At 42.5% G+C, this 17119-nt stretch overlaps 1 protein-coding gene across 1 annotated transcript in view; it reads right to left on the bottom strand.

Moving 5' to 3' along the window:
* The window catches only part of KIAA1549L (KIAA1549 like), an 87239-nt gene extending 71566 nt beyond the window's left edge, over positions 1–15673 (bottom strand). Inside the window, exon 1 of the mRNA XM_069016533.1 lies at positions 15558–15673. Within this exon, the coding sequence (XP_068872634.1) occupies positions 15558–15666 (109 nt within the window). The 5' untranslated portion in view covers positions 15667–15673. The remainder of the gene's footprint in view (positions 1–15557) is intronic.
* Positions 15674–17119: the final 1446 nt, after the last annotated feature.

The following is a 17119-nucleotide window of genomic DNA, read 5'->3' as shown; positions in this document are numbered from 1 at the left end:
GAGGAAGTTAAAAATTAGTCCAGTTTGGAGAGAACCACGGGTTTTTACACATCTGGGCACTTTTGTGCACACCCAAAGGAGTGATAAGGGCCCTCACTCCTCTTCTTTAATAAAGGGAGGGTCCCCATGAGGAAGGTGTAGGCTACCATGAGGGCACCCCTCACCTTCTCTTCTCCAAGTGACCTCAGTCACTTCTTCCACATCCTGCCCTCAAGGTCTTTCATCACCTTCAATCACTCTACCCCAGACACACTAATAATATCCTTCTGCAACTTCTGAGCCAATACAAAATATCAACTCAAAGGCATCTTCAACAATAGAAGATTTTTGCTGTCTTGACTTCGGTTGCATTATTTACAAATCACCTGGATTAATAACATTTAAAAGTGAAGCTGAGAAAAAGGACATTCAGAAATTTTATTGCATGACTGACAAAGACACCTTCCCCATTATAAGTCAAGTATGTATCTTTTCATAATCTTCAGCATATTGAAGACAGAATTTCAATTTTCCAATCAAGTTGTTTTAATTATTCATTTCTGAGATGAAAAACTATGACCAAAAAAATCCCCAGTTGCTATTACGTACTGTAAAGGCTACATTTTAAGAATACAATAATACCTATATAAGAGTAGTTGTAGCCATATAAAGCACAGCAGAAATCCAAACACTATATTACATAAGCAATCTGGATTTTATACACGTCTAAACCAATCAGTCCTAAGGGAGAGTAACTTCAAAGATACCATACAAAAAAATCAGATTGTGAGAAATACAATTGCTTGCAAACATACACTTCAGCAAAGCTTTGGTAACATCTCCCAAGCTTTCTCCTGGAAAAGCTGGCAGCCCATGGCTTGGACATGTACACTCTCTGCTGCTTAAGATGGCTGGATGGCTGGGCCCAGAGAGTGGTGGGGATGGTGCCACATCCAGCTGGGGACAGTCATTAGGGACCAGTGTGAAGGCCAACGCTGTTTAATATCTTTATTGATGATCTGGATGAGGGGATCCAGGGTATCCTCAAGAAGTTCACAGGCAGCACTAAGTTGGGCTGGAGTATTGAACTGCTGGAGGGTAGGAGGCCACTGCAGAGGGATCTGAACAGGCTGGAGGGATGAGATAAGGCCAACAGGATGAGGTTCAAAAAGGTGGAGTGCTGGCTCCTGCCCTTGGGTCACAACAACCCCATGCAGCGCTACAGGCTGGGGGAGGAGTGGCTGGAAAGTGGCCCAGGAAAAAGGACCTGGGGGTGTGGGTCAACAGCAACTGAATATGAGCCACCAGTGAGCCCAGGTGGGCAAGAAGGCCAAGGGCACCTGGCCTGTATCAGGAACAGTGTGGCCAGCAGGAGCAGGGCAGTGACTGTCCCCCTGCACTCAGCACTGGTGAGGCCACACCTCGAGTGCTGTGTCCAGTTCTGGGCCCCTCAGTTCAGGAAGGGCATTGAGGGGCTGGAGCGTGTCCAGAGAAGGGCAGCAGAGCTGGGAAAGGGTCTAAAGGGCAGAGTCACCATCCCTGAAAGTGTTCAAGAAGTGACTAGATGTGGCACTTAGTGCTGTGGTTTAGTTGGCATGGTGATGTTTGGCCAAAGGCTGGACTCGATGACCTTGGAGGTCTTTTCCAACCTTAATGATTCTGGGATTCTAGAAAAGCAACAACCTGCTTACAAGTATTGCTGAGAGACCTTTAAGCACTTTACCCCACTCTGTCCAGTACTAGACAGGGCTATCCTAGGGCTGCATCTCCTCTCTAAAGCAATGCCACTAACATAGCAAAAAATGCTTTTTCCTTCTCAAAAGTATGATACTTCCCACTTACTATTGTTATGCCACTAGAGACTGAGTGACCAAAGGTCAGATATGACTGGTAGGGGATACAGTAAGAAAACTAACAGAAAAAGAATCTCTGTTACACCAGTGAGAAAATGTACATCCTAATCACAGGGTTATGCAATTTACTTCCATTGAAGAGCATTAAGCCTACACTGTATGGTGATAGCACCACTTCAGAGTTTTCGTAATACTATCATTTTTTTTTTCATTATTCATTAAGAGTTTACAGTTGGAGAAATGGCACAAAAATACAGATCTCGTGAGTCAAAGGATGTGAAACACACTACGAATGAAAATACAAATACTCAGCAAACATTTATAAAAATAGCTGTGTAGCATATCAAAATTTTGCTCACTCACACAGAATGGGAAAAATTACGCCTTCATCATATGTTATCCCAATCATACATTGATGAGATCACTACATCACCACCTATGTACCCCACACATCTCACTTTTGGTATCATTCCACAGGCATCTGCAGCTTAATTACACACCTTTTGCAAAACAGCTAACCTGTAAGTGTTTTCTAGCCCTGACAAAAGCCAGCCTATAGACACCTGCCCTAAACCCTGGTTCACACACCCTGAGCCACGCCTGGTTTTCAGGTCAGTGTGCTTTGTGTTCACCTTCAGAGGAACCTGTCTGGAGGGATTACCAGGCTCAGCAACGCACTGGAAGGGAGAACACAGGGATTTTTGGCAGCTGCCAAACCCACAGCTACTACAACAGGGATGGATGGTGGAAAGCCAGAGAAAACTGCAAAAGAGTGAAGGTAAAGAAAGCAGAAAACTAAATCCTCTTCTTCACAGATATCTCATTAATATCCATTTTTTCAGGCAGATTCTAGGAAAAATTAAGTGGTTCAACAGACAGCTTCTCACACTTGTTTCAGCTGTAACTTTTCCAGACTAGATCTTGACCTTTCAAACCCCAAATTCTGTCCTGGTGGATTTTAACTCAGATTATTTTACCAGCACCTGAGGTTGTTTACATGCTAGCCTCTATTTACCTGTGTCTACAAGAGCCAGTTATAAAAAAACACCATTACCATCCAAAAAAAGCTCTTCTATCAATCATCTTCAAAAATTATAGCTGAAAACTATTACTATTTTTGACAACCAGGAAAAATATCTTGTCCTGATACCATCAGAATTCTGTTGAAATTAAACAGTTTTACAGTGAGGGAAAATCTGTATGAGATACCGCTCTGCATAAGGTTTCCTTCTCAACAAACAAGAGTTTGGCCTTTATAATAAATAACAGAAAAACGTTTGGACACAATATTTGGTAATTTCAAAGGCACTGCCATGAGTTTTCTCACATGAAAATCAAAGCAGCAATCTCTCCTCTTTGGAATGCTGGTGAATTTTCCTTCTCCCTTTGGGTCCCAATGCTCCAGCAGAGTTTTGCATCAGGGATAACCTTTTGGTTACCAATTAAAACACAGGGCTGCAGTGCAAATGCACTTCTGTCCCGCTTTTGGCACGGCCTGCCCTCCTTGCTTGCCCTGCCCAAATGTCAGCTGGCCGGGATTCGGGAGAGCGGAGCCCAGGCTGCAGCGGCTTCGCGCTGTCACCCATCCTGCTCCGGGGAGCGACAGGCTGGTGTGACTTGTACCCAGTGCCAGCCTTGCCTGGGGCTCCAAAGTGTCTCCTCTGCCACCCAAGCGGCGCTGCTGGGAGGCTTTAATCGGGTCCAGCAGCGGCGAGGGAGGTGAGGAGCAGTGCAAGAGACAATGGAGCAGCCGGGGCGAGAAAGCCGCGCTCCGGTGGCGGGGGAAACAATCTGCCAGCGGCGATTCCAGCTGCATCATCTGCATGCTGTATTCAGAGAGCAGATGCTCGGCTGGATCATTAGGAAATGCAGGGAAGAGCGCGGCAGAGGAGGATTCATCACCACGCCGTGCCGCGGGATAATTGCACATAATCACACAGCAACCAGAACCTGCTCCGGGGGCTCCTGCCCTTGAGCCTGCTGAATGTCCCCGTTACCATTTCTGCTTGAGTCCATCTGGCTATTCACAGAATTTAAGTGAATAAATTACATCTATATTTATTTATTTGTTATTATTTTAATTAATTTTTAGGGCTTTTTCAGCAACACTCTTAGGATCAATACCTGTGCCTGCTTTAGCACGCTGCTTGTCTATTTATTTGTAAGCAGACATTTACACAAACCTTTGCAAAGGAATTGTGTTTATTCAGGAAAGTTTCTGTAGACACTTCTAGCATCAGCATAAATGATTTAATGAACAATGTAGCAAAAAATTTCAAGGTCATTTGGGAACATACAACAGCAAAGCTGCCAGTTCTCCTGCTTTAACCTTGAGTTTTACAATATTTAAGAAGCTTTTTTATGGGACAAACAAAAGGAACAGCCCCCCAAAAAAAATCTTAAGTAAAACAGACTGTATTACTACTTGGATTTTCATTCTTTACATGAAAATTCTGAATTCTTGAGGTTGTGGGGGGGGAAAAGAAAACTATTTTTAAATGACATGGGTTTTAAGCGTATCACATTTTTACAGGACTGGTTAAATTCATTTATTTATTTATTTTAAATTTGCAGAGCTAGGACAGACTGTAAGGGTGGCACCAAATTCTCAAAAAGCATGAGAAGAGTTTGGGTTGCAAACTCTGGTCTTCTTAGACTCTGGAGTTAGGCAGCAAAGTAGAGGGGAAAATGTAGCAGTTTTGCTATTGTCAGTAACTAAGCAGTCAATAATAGTAATAGTAGTACAGCTTTATTATTATATATGCAACAAAATATGTATTTTCTTAACTAGAAGCTATTCCTTTAATAAAGCTTTCAGAGTTTAAACTCCCCAGCAAAATCAAACACAAGAGGAGACTGCAGAGAGCTCCTGCTAAAAGCCATTTACATTATTCTGCAAAGCAAAAAACCTATTGTTTGCAAAACTTTCCTAAAGAAGCAATAGTGCTTTCAAAAGGTTGAACTGTGGGCCAAATTACATAATGCAATATATTCTGACATGCTTGTCGAGCAATTGTGAATGTTCCCTTGAGCCAAAAAGCTTTCTGCTCACCAACCCAAGCACATCTTCAAGGGAACATTTGAGGCCACAGCCCACGAGCAGAGAAGACCCTCTGGACCATGTGCTGGGAAGGCAGCTCAGAACCCACTCCCCTCCAGAGGGGAGACCCAAATTGGGGCTGCAGCAGAAGGCTAAAGCAGGACACCCAAACAAGGATGTTCCTCATGTGCCTGGGGTGCCACACCTCAGCAGAGAGGAGGTAACCAACAGGCTGGCAGCACCAGCATCTTCAGCCACTGCTGCTGGTAATTGAGCTCAGATGTTACCACCCTAATACTTATTAATTTCAACTTATGTCAGAGCTTTGGAGTTTCATTTTCTGGAGATAACACACACACACACACACAGAAAGCTGGGAGAGGACAAGCTCTCTCTGCTTTTCAGTGACTTTTTCGGGCCAAGACACAAAGAGCAGATGGGGAGGCTGTGCCCTGGGCACCCCTGTGCTTGTCCTGGAGGACATGGAGGCAGATCCTATTTGGGGTCTGTTCCAGCAAGATAGGGAGGATTAACTTCCCTCCTGGTTAAGGAGAGATATGATCTCAGAGGTGCCAAGTGCAGAGGATCAATACAAGGACCAAGGTTTCCACTATGTCTGTTGCTGCTTTCAAGCTCTTTCCACTGCCTGTGATGAAGGATAAAGAGGTGAAGACCAGGAAAGAAATGTAGGTCACACACGGAAGTATCCTGCTTCTCTGTCTGCACAGTGTTCAATATTGCCCCACTCATAATGCTTTCAAAGTACAAAAGGGTCTGCTCTTAAAAAAATAAAAATTATATTGATTTTTAGATTAGAAAGGTTTCAGGTCACACTGAAGAGAGGGTGTGAAAAGAGAAAATAACGTACCTTTTTTTTAAATGCAGCAAAATAATCAAATCCAAATTCTACTCTCTCTTCAAGATTTGCCTCAAATAACTAGTATATCCATGCTGGTATACAATGCAATTTCTGAACCCAAAAAAGTGAAGTCTATTACATGGCCGGCCCCAGAATGCAAAAACGTTAAAATACTGAGTACATGAATGAGCCAATAGAAAAATATTGAGTTGCAATTTTGGGACATTCTTCTTTGGAGGGGAATCCTCCTTATGTCCATGAATGACACTACAAACATAAAGTGTTGCTAAGAAAGAGTCCACATAAAATGCATGGTTTTTCTGAGATTCGAAAAACTATATTCTGGAGCAGGATTGACAGCACTGAAGGTAAGGAACAGCACAGAAAGCTTCTTTACAAGGCTTTGGGATTTTCCTCTCTCCCCACTTAAAAAGGACAGAAACTAGGGAAAAAGCCTTTTATAAAACACCTTGTTCTTTCTTACATATTGACTCTTCAGAAATTATCAATTTCTGAAGGCATTATCAATTAAAGGCAATCCTTTTTAAAAAAAAAATCTGATGTTTTCTTTTTTACTTCAATATTGCCCTTTGATTCCTGCCTTTTACAAATGTAGCAAAGGCCCAGCCTCCAAGAGGGGAAAATCACTTTCCTTTGGAGGAAACATTCAGCTTCCAGGAAGCCATCAGAGAACATCCTGAGATCAAGTCAGGATGACAGGCAGCAATTAAATTCTCCTGAACAGCAAACCAACCTGCAACTTTGCTATGACCTGCTGTGGCTATCCAACATGAAGAGCAATATCCATTACATATTAATGAACTATGCATATCAACTAGGTAATTAATTCTTAAGTTCTTTGTCTGTTCTACAGTAAATGAAGACTTGGCTCAGGCGAGAAAGTATCATGAAACTGTTTAAAAGTTATTTCCATTTTCTGTGACCTTCCCTGTGCACAGCCCACCGGTCTTTATTTTCAGGGTCTTGTCTTTGCTGCATAGAAGTGCCAATAGCTCGAGTTTATAACAATATGTTGTCTCATTTCCCTTTCTCACCTCTTGGAAACCAATGAAAATATTTATCTGTACTGTCCAGAACAAAAAATCAGCCACACTCATGGACAGAAGACAAGAGGCTAAAAGCAGCAAGGGGGAGCCCAGTACTGGTAGCAAAAAGGTTAAAAGACTGCCCAGTCAAATCTCACTTTTCAGTCCATAATTAAAATCCAGAAGAAACGTCATACAGATGCAAATATATGAGAATTGCTTCTAAACCCGAAAAATCAATAGTAATATTGGCAAACTGTAGGGTTCCCAAAAATGCTGGAGAATTACCTTAGCTCCCAGCCCAGCTCCAGCCTTCCCTGGGAGCAACATACACTCAAACCACCACCAAGACAAGGTGCCTGCAACTGCTCCTCACCTATTCCCCTGCAAAAGTGATGGATCTGTCTGAATCATCCAGGAATTTAATCTCCAGGTATCAAAGCAGCAAACCCAAAGCTCAGGAAGACCCAAACATAGGGATAAAGCAGGTAGATGCACCCAAAGGCTGTAGCTCTGTGTTTGCATTGAGTGCCTAAACACAAAAAATGTCACTACTAATCAGTGATGTGGTGTGAAAAAGTTGATTGTTTTCCCTAAGATAAAGGCATTAGCATTTTCTGTCAAATCATGAGACAGCATCTTCCCTGTGAAATGACAGGAGTCCTAAAAAAAATCATTTCCAAAAGCAGGATCACTGCTACAGGGCCAATAATATTTTAGTAATAGCTGAAGTCACTTTTAATTGTAAATGGTTAACGATTACCAAGTGAGCAGCTGGTTTCTGGAAAATAAGACACTGCCTGGAAGAAGGGGCATTATTAGAAAGAAAAGATGATGGTGACAGCACTGCTCAAATCAGTGGTTCTCCTAATTTAAATCTCCAAGGTACAGGAGAAAGATTTGGATTTTACTTACTATCTTGAATTGATAGTAAGTAAAAGATTTCCTCTGAAAAGTTTAAAACAAGCCAAATAAGATGAATTTTTTTCCTCTACAGTAGTATGATTTCCTTGGCTGCCTTCTGCTGTGTTTGCTGATGGAACTCACATGCTCCATCACATTGCACCTAACAGAATGGCAAACATTGCTCTGGTAGGACGGAAACTGAAAATTTTCCCCCTTGGATCCCCAGCTGAACCCCATCTTTCTAACCTCTAATTGAACTCAGAACTAAATCTCCCAAAAAGCCCATCTCTGTGACCCACATTGGGTACTGCCACGACATTTCTTGTCACTTGATTGCTCTTTTTGCTAAAGTTTCATAAGATTCTGTTCTCCAAAAATTTCTGGAAGCTATTTCTAAAAACAGCCTCAAACAAAGACAGACCCTAATTTCTTTCCAACCACTCAGTTAATCTTTAGGGACATGCGTAGTCACTTCCAACAAAAAGAGAAAGACGATGCCATACTCAGACAGGCTTTTCCTTTGTACACACACTGTGGAAACATTTTGCATTCATGTCAGTATAACTGAATATCTGGATTTGAAAGTCCTCAGCCTAACCAGGATTTTAGGAGCTTTACTGCTACACTGTCAAACACATGGACTAGATAGTATTTAAGAAGGTTTTCCATTAATCTTCTCTATGCTAGTATTGTTATTTAAATGAGATCATTCAAATGAGGTAGGGATAACCAGGGGAAACTAAGGAATACAGGATCTTTCTTAAAAATAAAATAAAGATATATGAAGAGAAAAAGCATGAAGGAAGAAGGTGCTAAAACTTTCAGGTCATGCAGTCATTTATTACTCTTTTTACTCAGTTAAGAGTTTCTCAGGTGTCAAAGTATCAGCATTAAGATCCAAGTACCTGATGCTACAAAAAAGAAACCCTGACCATCCAAGGCTTTGCTCCAGGTAAGATCAGAAGCAGAAGGTGAAAGCTTCTTCCCATAACCTTCCTGACAGGTGACATATTGCACAAACCAGGGCAGCACATCAGCAAATTTCTTAAGTCAGATTTATGCCACTTCAGGTACTCTTTCAACACATGCTCTTCCTCACTGTCAAGATTTACTGGCCTGGATGTCAGGAAAACATCTCAGGAACTGTGAGTGCAAACACAGAGGTGACACACGACACTCATGAGAAGTAATTTTCATTCCAAGGTTGCTGCCTTCCTTTCATCAGTCAGGAGAATGGTACAGTAGGCTGGTGACTTCATGGGTGAGTGGTGAACTAAAGCTGTGAGCACAGTAAAGAGTTACAGTGTGGATGAGGAACGTGGAAAGATCAGAAGATGCTTGTGACAATTTCACAAGCAGGAAAAAAAGTCTCAATTTTTTTTCCAAATATTTCTTTGCCTCGGGTGCATCTAAGTCATGATTTTTAAAATTCTCTCAGTGGAGGGTGCTTCTTTGCCACCTTTTCCTCCAGGGTCTTTCCTTCCCTGCAAGCCCCAAGAGGAACACCAAGTTGAGCTGTGGGACCTGCCCTGCTCCCCAACAGCTCTCATACCAGACCCATTGCAGCTCTCTCTGCTTTCCCATCCTCCTGTAACACTCCAAGGGTCCCAGGCAGGAGGGTGGATCACCTGCAGAGGTGGAGAGTTTATAGAGAATTCCCCGGGGCAAAGTCTGTTTGCACAGTGCCCACGGGGCTGCCTTGAAAGAGCAAAGAAAAGCAGCTGAGGGGTGGGGGGGAAAAAACGCTGAAAAATCAAGACAGCTTCTGGTTTCACAATTATCCATGACCAATGACAGATCAGAGCTAGGCAGCAGAAGGAAAGCCCAAAATGCACCTTTGCACCTATGTAGCACGGTGAACACCCTGCTGGTGACTGAACCTCCACCTGCTGGAGACTTCTCTGGCCCCTAAGGAGAGGGACACACAAGACCCCCTACCCGAATGTCTGGGCTCAAAGACAGGTGCTATTCTGAGTTACCTTAAGCTGAAGCCAAATGCTTTATTAGCAGGAAAGGGCAGAAATGAGATTGTAAATTCTGGTCATAGTCTAGAGATTTGTCTTGTTGGCTTTCCCATTAATTCCTTTTTCATGGTTTTACCAAAAGCCATCTGAATCTTAAGCCTAACAATTAATTTCATTCTTCACTGGATACTGTTTTTTCATTAACAGGTGATGCTCAAAAGAGTATGAGGAATGCTCCCAGAATTCCAATTAAAAAACTAAATAACAACTATTTTCTGCAAAGATTTCTCATCTCAGATATTGTAATTTCAAAGTGATAATTACGTCTCAGTCACATCACCTTCCTGCAAACCACGAGGCACCATATTGTTCAACCAAAAGCTTCTTTTATTGCATCAGTTATTTAAAACTCTGCCTAGAAATATTAAAATGCTGACAATAACAAAAATAAATTTTGACAACAGAAGGCAGTATATCACACAACTTAATAGCATCAATCACAGGACCTCAGTTTGCAGCTATCACCATGAGGCTGCACAGTTATGAAATAAGATGGTTCATTGGCGGTGCAAAATTTAGCTGGAAGCTAAAAAATTAATACCACACGTTTATCCCCATCATAAAGAAACAATGCTAGAGCACAGCAGTGGATTAGAAAGGGAGCCTACACTACAGGGTGAGCCAGGATGGGATTAAACTCTGCCTCCCTGTGTGCAGCTTGTTGTGTTCTACCATGAAAGCACTACTCTCTTATCCTCTCAGTAAGGCCTTGCACAGCAGCATTTGCACAAGCATCAGTTCCATTTGCTTAGGAGAACTCTTTAAATGGAAATACAGCCTGCTTTCTTCTCAGTCAACTTTTTTTTCTTTAGTTATTTACATAAATACATTCCAACCTACTGCAAACATAGTAAATCTAATCCCCACTGCCCTGAACCTACTGTTACCACTTGAGTTTTAGTAAAGCTCATCTTAACTCTGGTCACTTAATACCATCTCATGTCAGGAAGGGACTGGAAGTGCTAAAATATCTTGGCTCCTGTTTTTAAAACACATCCCTTCTAAGAATAAAGACTCATCTGTTGACCTGGCAGCATTTTGATCCTGATTTTCACAGCTGCAAACAGCTGCAAGAGCAGCAGGGCAGGCATGGATCACACTTGCTGCTTCAGCACTCCACTGATGTCAGATCCAGTGAGCTCAGGAAAATTTGGGGTATTTTTTAAAACCCACAAAAATATGCCAGAAATCATCAATTCTTTTTGTTTCATTATATTTACATTTTTTTTCTTTTTTTTATTCTTATTTTTGGTCCCCATCTTTCCCAGGGACTCAAGGCTATTGAGGAAAGGAAAGCACAAATGAGACTTCTGGGAAATCACCCAGCAGCATGCCCAGTCAGGACAGGTGTAAAAGCAACAGAAATAGTACATGGATACTCCTACAGGCAAGTCTTACTTTCTGAATTCCAATGAGAAATACATTAATTTTCATTTAAATTCCTGTCTGTAGCTTTTTTCTTTCCTTTTTTGTAAGCTATTCTGTTAATCACCTTCATTCTCAGGTACATATGAAATATGTGAAGAACCAGTAATGAAGTGTACTATGTATTTGCAAGTAATCTACTTAGGAAAAAATCCCCAATTTAAATTTGATAGTCAGTAGATCAAAACTGGGTAGATTACAGACAACAGGTTAAAATGGGAGACTGCACCTCTGCTAAGGCAAATTCAGGAAATCGAATTTACCAGGAACACCAGAATGGATGCAGTGCAATTACAGTAACTGTCAACATCAAAGTCTCTGAAATCTCTTGGCACTATCATATGAAAAAATAAATCTTCAGGAACTTTATTTAATTGTGGATGCACATTAGTCATGCTGTCACACTGCACTTGATATCACACAACGTGCCTCGAGGTATTGCATTCCAGTTACCCAAGAAATACCACAGCCAGCTAAGTGAAAACAACACCTGGGAGGCAAAAAAATATCTTCCAGTGGTTTCCCTCAGTGTGGCAAAGGGCTCCAAGGTTAAAAACAAATCGATATATTTAGTCTTCTGTAAGAGTTCAGGCATTCTGCACTGATTCAGCCTCTGATCTGACCTGAGCCAAACCATGTTTGCTGAGGGATTTCGAGGAAGAGTCACCAGTGATTTAACTACAAAATTAGTCTTTGCTGGCCCACTGTTTCTTCAGGAAAATGTGGTCTTTTTAAGCAGAGACAAATAAATCTTGGGGTAAGGTTTGCACCAACGCTGAGAATAATGTTGCAAGATATAATGCCAAAAAAAAGCACACCATTTATACAAGTATCCTTGATATAATACCCTTGGAAAAACAGGCAGAGAAGGAATCTCTGTTCAGTGATCAGTGACCTGCTGCTTGGCTACAAACTACCTCTCAATTCAACAACCAGGCTTCTCTGCAGACAAGCCATTTCTTTACAAAAAACTGGGGAAAAAAACCCCACTGCATTTTTAGGCAGATAATTAATAATGATTCTTTTGATGTTTTATTATAGATTGAATAATATAGATATAGTTGCTTAGGTAAACTGCAGTGCAACCTCATCAACATCCAGGTGAGTGAAAGCACCATCACGGAACCTCCTATCCAAATATCGAGTATCTTCTTTAACTCAGCACCCAAACATTACCTTCTGTGGCCAGATTTTCCCTTTTTACCTTTTCTGCTCTCTTTAGAAGGGTTTCAGATCCAGCTTTGCCTGCCAGGCATCCAAGGAAACCTGCCCTGAACCACAAACCTCACCCAGGCACAAGTTTGGAGCGGTGGTTTGGACCGCTTTACCAAATATGCTCTTGCTGCAAATCATTCCCCTGCTGGGGCAAATTCCATCTCCATGTTCACCCACAATTACTGACTCATGGACACCTTCCCCTAGAAAGGATGTGTAGGTCTGTGCAGTATTTTCCATGAAGATATTTATTCTCTCCGTGGGAAGGAGGAGGTGATACAAAAACTTTACTGAATTCTGTGCCCAAACAGCCTTCCTTCCTTCCTTCCATATTCCCAAGGCATGTAGGGACCAAGCTGGGAAACAGAGGGACAGTGCTGTGTGACATGTCAAAGGGAAACTGCCCAAAGCCCGCCCCATCAGCAGTTTTATTTAGTTATTTATAGCAACATTTACAAACTTGGTGGACTAAATTCCAGACTCAGTCACCAAAACAGAGCAACCTATTTTCCAGAGCTGTATACCCCATGAACATCTGTTTATTATGCAGTGACCAAAGAGTTTAATCCTTTTTTACAAAGATAGCTAAATTTGCGAATCCTGTCCCCAAATTAAGACCCCCAAATACATGCAGTTCAGCTATTTGGCCTAAAAGTATATTTTTTGCTGAGCAGAGACACATTAATTTCTAAGAAAATGAAAATATGAAGAGAGGAGGCTAGAATTAACAATATTGCATTCCTGTGGGGTTTCTTCTCACCATCCCTCTACAATGAGTTCACTAAACAGTAATTTAAAATTCTATGCATTAAAGATTTATATGGTAGTTTGGTCTCCAGCTTCTGAAATACATAAACTCTTGAACACAATATGAAGGATCCTCAGAGATTTGTCACAGTTCTAGGAGCTCTGGAAGTTCTTTTTGGGTTTTTTTCCTCCGCCTACCAGCTCCACAAAGTCCAGATGAAGAGCTGCAAATCCCACTTGTTAACAAGGGGGCTGAAACCCTCTGGCACTTCTGAGGGAGAGAGAAACCAAACTCCCATGAAAAACACCACAATTAGAGGTGAGAAATATTGAAATATTCCTGAGTCTGTGGAAACAACAGCCGGAAGGCACCAAGATGGCACAGGGAAGAGAGCACCCAGTGGTGTGAGCAGGGGATGGGGCACATCAGGCAACACACATCCATGAGCAACAGGAAGGGCAAACTGCCCAGGGCAGTGCCTGGCAGAATGAGAACAGCATTTTAAAAAGAGAAAAACACAAAACCACCACGAAAAAAAAAAAAAAGAAAAACCATCTACAAAGTTTTGAAGTTTTGCTACCCCAAAATTTAGATTTTAGATTTTAGATTTGGGTTTTAGATTACCCCAACTCACTCAAGTCAATCTTGATGTCTTGAAACCTGGCTCATTGATTTTGACAGTGTAGGAAGAGCAATTACGTGCACATACACATATATATATATATTTCTCAAAAAAGAGGCTCAGTTTGCAAGCTACTCATCAGCTGAAGTGCCTGAAAATAATTTCATAAACATCTAATAAGCACTTGGCATTTACAAGCTGCCAGGCACACAGCAATCAACATTTTCATGCAGAGCCTGGACATCTGCCCTCTGTGATCTGCCCTTTCAAAAATTAAAAGTAAATTAAAAATAAATTGTAGGAATAAAAAATTATCTATTGTGCTCTTCTTTTCGAGGTGGTTTTATGGGGTTTTTTACCCTTAAGAAAAAAAAAGCCAAGAGAAGTCCTGGGTACATTGCTACTTTGAGTAGATAACTGAGTATTTTTAAGAAAGGTAAAATTTAACACTGAGTGCCAGTTTGTGGGAATAAATACACTTGATTTCCAAGCATATGCTGCTCTAAATGGTACTAAAATTAAAATAAGAGCAGAAAAAAACCCTAGAGAATTATTCCAGCTCAGGTGAAAACAATGGGAAAGAATTTTTAATGGAACTATTTAAAATTAAATAAAAGGCAGGCAAATTATCTAAGCTATTAAAGCATTTTGATTAAAAAAAAAAAAAAACCTTACAAGGAAGGATTGCTGAAAATAGAGTATTTCAAATTTTCATTTTCGAATAAAACATTCCTTTTTAGACCTGCTTAGAGAATAAGTAATCTGAATGTAAATAAAATGAAGATTAAGTTAAATATTTAGTTGCACACCGATCTGAAACACTTGTGAGAAGGCTGATTGATTCAAAATGGAGATGTGGATGAAATTGATCTGAAACAGAATACTTTTTTGTTTGACTGGAGTAAAACCAAAAAACTCAGCTGAGGACAGGAGTGAGGGGATTCACCACTCCCCTGAGAGCCCGGCCCCTAAAGCACTCTCTATCCTCCAACGCCTTACAAAGTAGTTCTGCTTCTCCAGAAGATGTGTGAGGGAAGATAAGGGCTTGAGATTGGTGTTTTAAGTCAACCCACAGGAGAAAAAAATCCCCGTTCCATGTAAATTTAAGTTGCAGCGCCAGATGCCCAGCACGGCAGTGAATTGGAAACAGGGATAAGCAGAAGCGCTGAGCATCACTAATGGGGCCGGATGTGCAGCTAATAGACCATTAGGTTATCTCCCTGTTAAATGGGAAGGCTTTGAGCACTATTCTTCCAAGCACAGCCACATGCCTCGGCCCAGCTTAAACCACTGCCTAGAGCTGCTTCCACCACAGGGGTCACCATTAAATTCCCAGACACCAAGGGAGGTGACAAACCTCCTGCTGTGGGACTGCCATGTGGCCAGGCTCCCACTAAAGCCTCTCTACCGCAGCTGGATAGGGGAGAGAAACTATAACAAAGGGTTGAGATACGGTCTGAGAGAGATCCCTCACAAAATATCATCACAGGCAAAACAAGCTCAAATTAGAGGTAACGAAATCAGAGCGGGATAATGAGAGGTAAAATAAATCTTAAAAACACCTTCCCTTCACCTCTCCCTCCTTCCCAGATCTTCCTCCTCCCTGAGCAGTGCAGGGAGATGGGAATGGTCAGTTCATCACACATTGTTTCAGCCACTGCCCAGGGCGAGGGGTCCCTCCCACAGGAGACAGTTCTCCATGAACTTCTCCAGTGTGAGTCCATCCCATGGGCAATGGTTCCCCACAAATTGCTGCAATGTGGGTCACTCTTCCACGGGGTGCAGTCCTTCAGGAACAGCCTGCTCCCATGTAAGTCCCCCAGGGGATCACAAGTCCTACCAGGAAACCTGCTCCAGCATGGGCTCCTCTCTCCGTGGGTCTGCAGGTCCCTGCCAGGAGCCTGTTCCAGCACGGGCCTCCCACAGCTTCCTAGCCTCTTCTCAGGCATCCCCCTGCTCAGGTGTGGGCTCCTCCAGGGGCTGCAGGTGGATCTCTGCAGCCCTGTGGCCCTCCCTGCACTCAGGGGTGCAGCTGGCTCACCATGGGCTGCACCATGGGCTGCAGAGGAATCCCAGCTTCAGCACCTGGAGCACCTCCTGCCCCTCCTTCTGCACCGACCTGGGTGTCTGCAGGGCTGTTCCTCTCACATGTTCTCACCCCATTCTTCTCTGGCTGCAATTACATCTGCAAAATGGCTTTTTTTCCTTCTCCTTAGATCTGTTACCACAGAGGTGTTACCACCATTTCTAGTCAGCCCGGCCTTGGCCAGCAGCACATCTGTCTCTGGAGCTGCCAGGAACCAGCTCTGCTGGACATGGAGGAAGCTCCTCACAGAACCCACCCCTGCAGCCCCCCCACTACCAAAACCAGGCCATGCAAACTCAATGCAGCTGTTTTGGGACCAGCCACTTCCAGCCCCCACACCTGCCAGCAGCAGTGCGGTCCCCACAGCCAAGCCCTCCCCAGCAGCCACTGCTGACCCCCCAGCCCCGGGGTGGTGAAAGCACTGATGCAAAGTGCTCTCCCAGCCCTCCTTCTGAGAGGTCCTCACCGTCCTGGCCCTGCTTATTAACCACAATTAACAACACAAACAAGCCCAACCTTTGAGCCTCTCACAGCAACAGCATCTGCCAAACAACCTTACTGCTATAAATGCAGATCACCTCACTGCTATAAATGGGGTTTGTAGGCAGCTTGTTGACACCTGGATACACTCACAGAAGGGCAAATACTTCTTTACATATCTAAATTCTCTGACTGGGATGCTCATTCTAGATACACTTTTATTAAAAAACCACAAACTATGAAAACAGGCGTGTTTGTACACCAGAAATAAAAGCAGATCATTCTTCAAAAAGGTTGAGAGAAAATAAATATTTTCTTTTGTAAAAAATTTGCTGCATTTCCAGTGAGACCAAGAGCAACCTTTTCCACACACAGTGGGGCAAGATTTTACAAAGTGTTCACCCAGAACTAATGTCACAGTACCAGTTCCCAGGGGCTGCTCATTAAAATATCATAGCACTAACAGAGAGGGCATAAAATACGCATTTTCCTAAATTCTTCAAATGCCAGCAGATGAAGAAATGCCTTGCAGGATCTCACTCAAGAGAAAAGGAGTTACAATGGGAACACAAACAGGACAGGCTTTATTTCACCCTGCTGACCCCATATGACCTTGCATCATCCTGGATCCTTAGCTTGAATTTGGAGCCTGTGCCAGGTCCTGAGCTGGTTGAAGTGGCCATGGCCAAGCTTGCTGACCATTCGGCAGGGGAAGGGGGACCATTTCCCTGCCTACCTATCCAAACAATAATTTGTTTTCTAACTTAATGAGATAATTATTTTACCCAGGACCACATGGGAAAAAAATACCGTCTTCTTTACATGACAAGGAAAGA

This window comes from Aphelocoma coerulescens, chromosome 5, assembly GCF_041296385.1.
Source record: "Aphelocoma coerulescens isolate FSJ_1873_10779 chromosome 5, UR_Acoe_1.0, whole genome shotgun sequence".
NCBI classification, from domain to species: Eukaryota; Metazoa; Chordata; class Aves; order Passeriformes; family Corvidae; genus Aphelocoma; species Aphelocoma coerulescens.
Note: the sequence above shows the minus strand (reverse complement) of the source record. Positions and strands in the feature narration are given on the sequence as shown.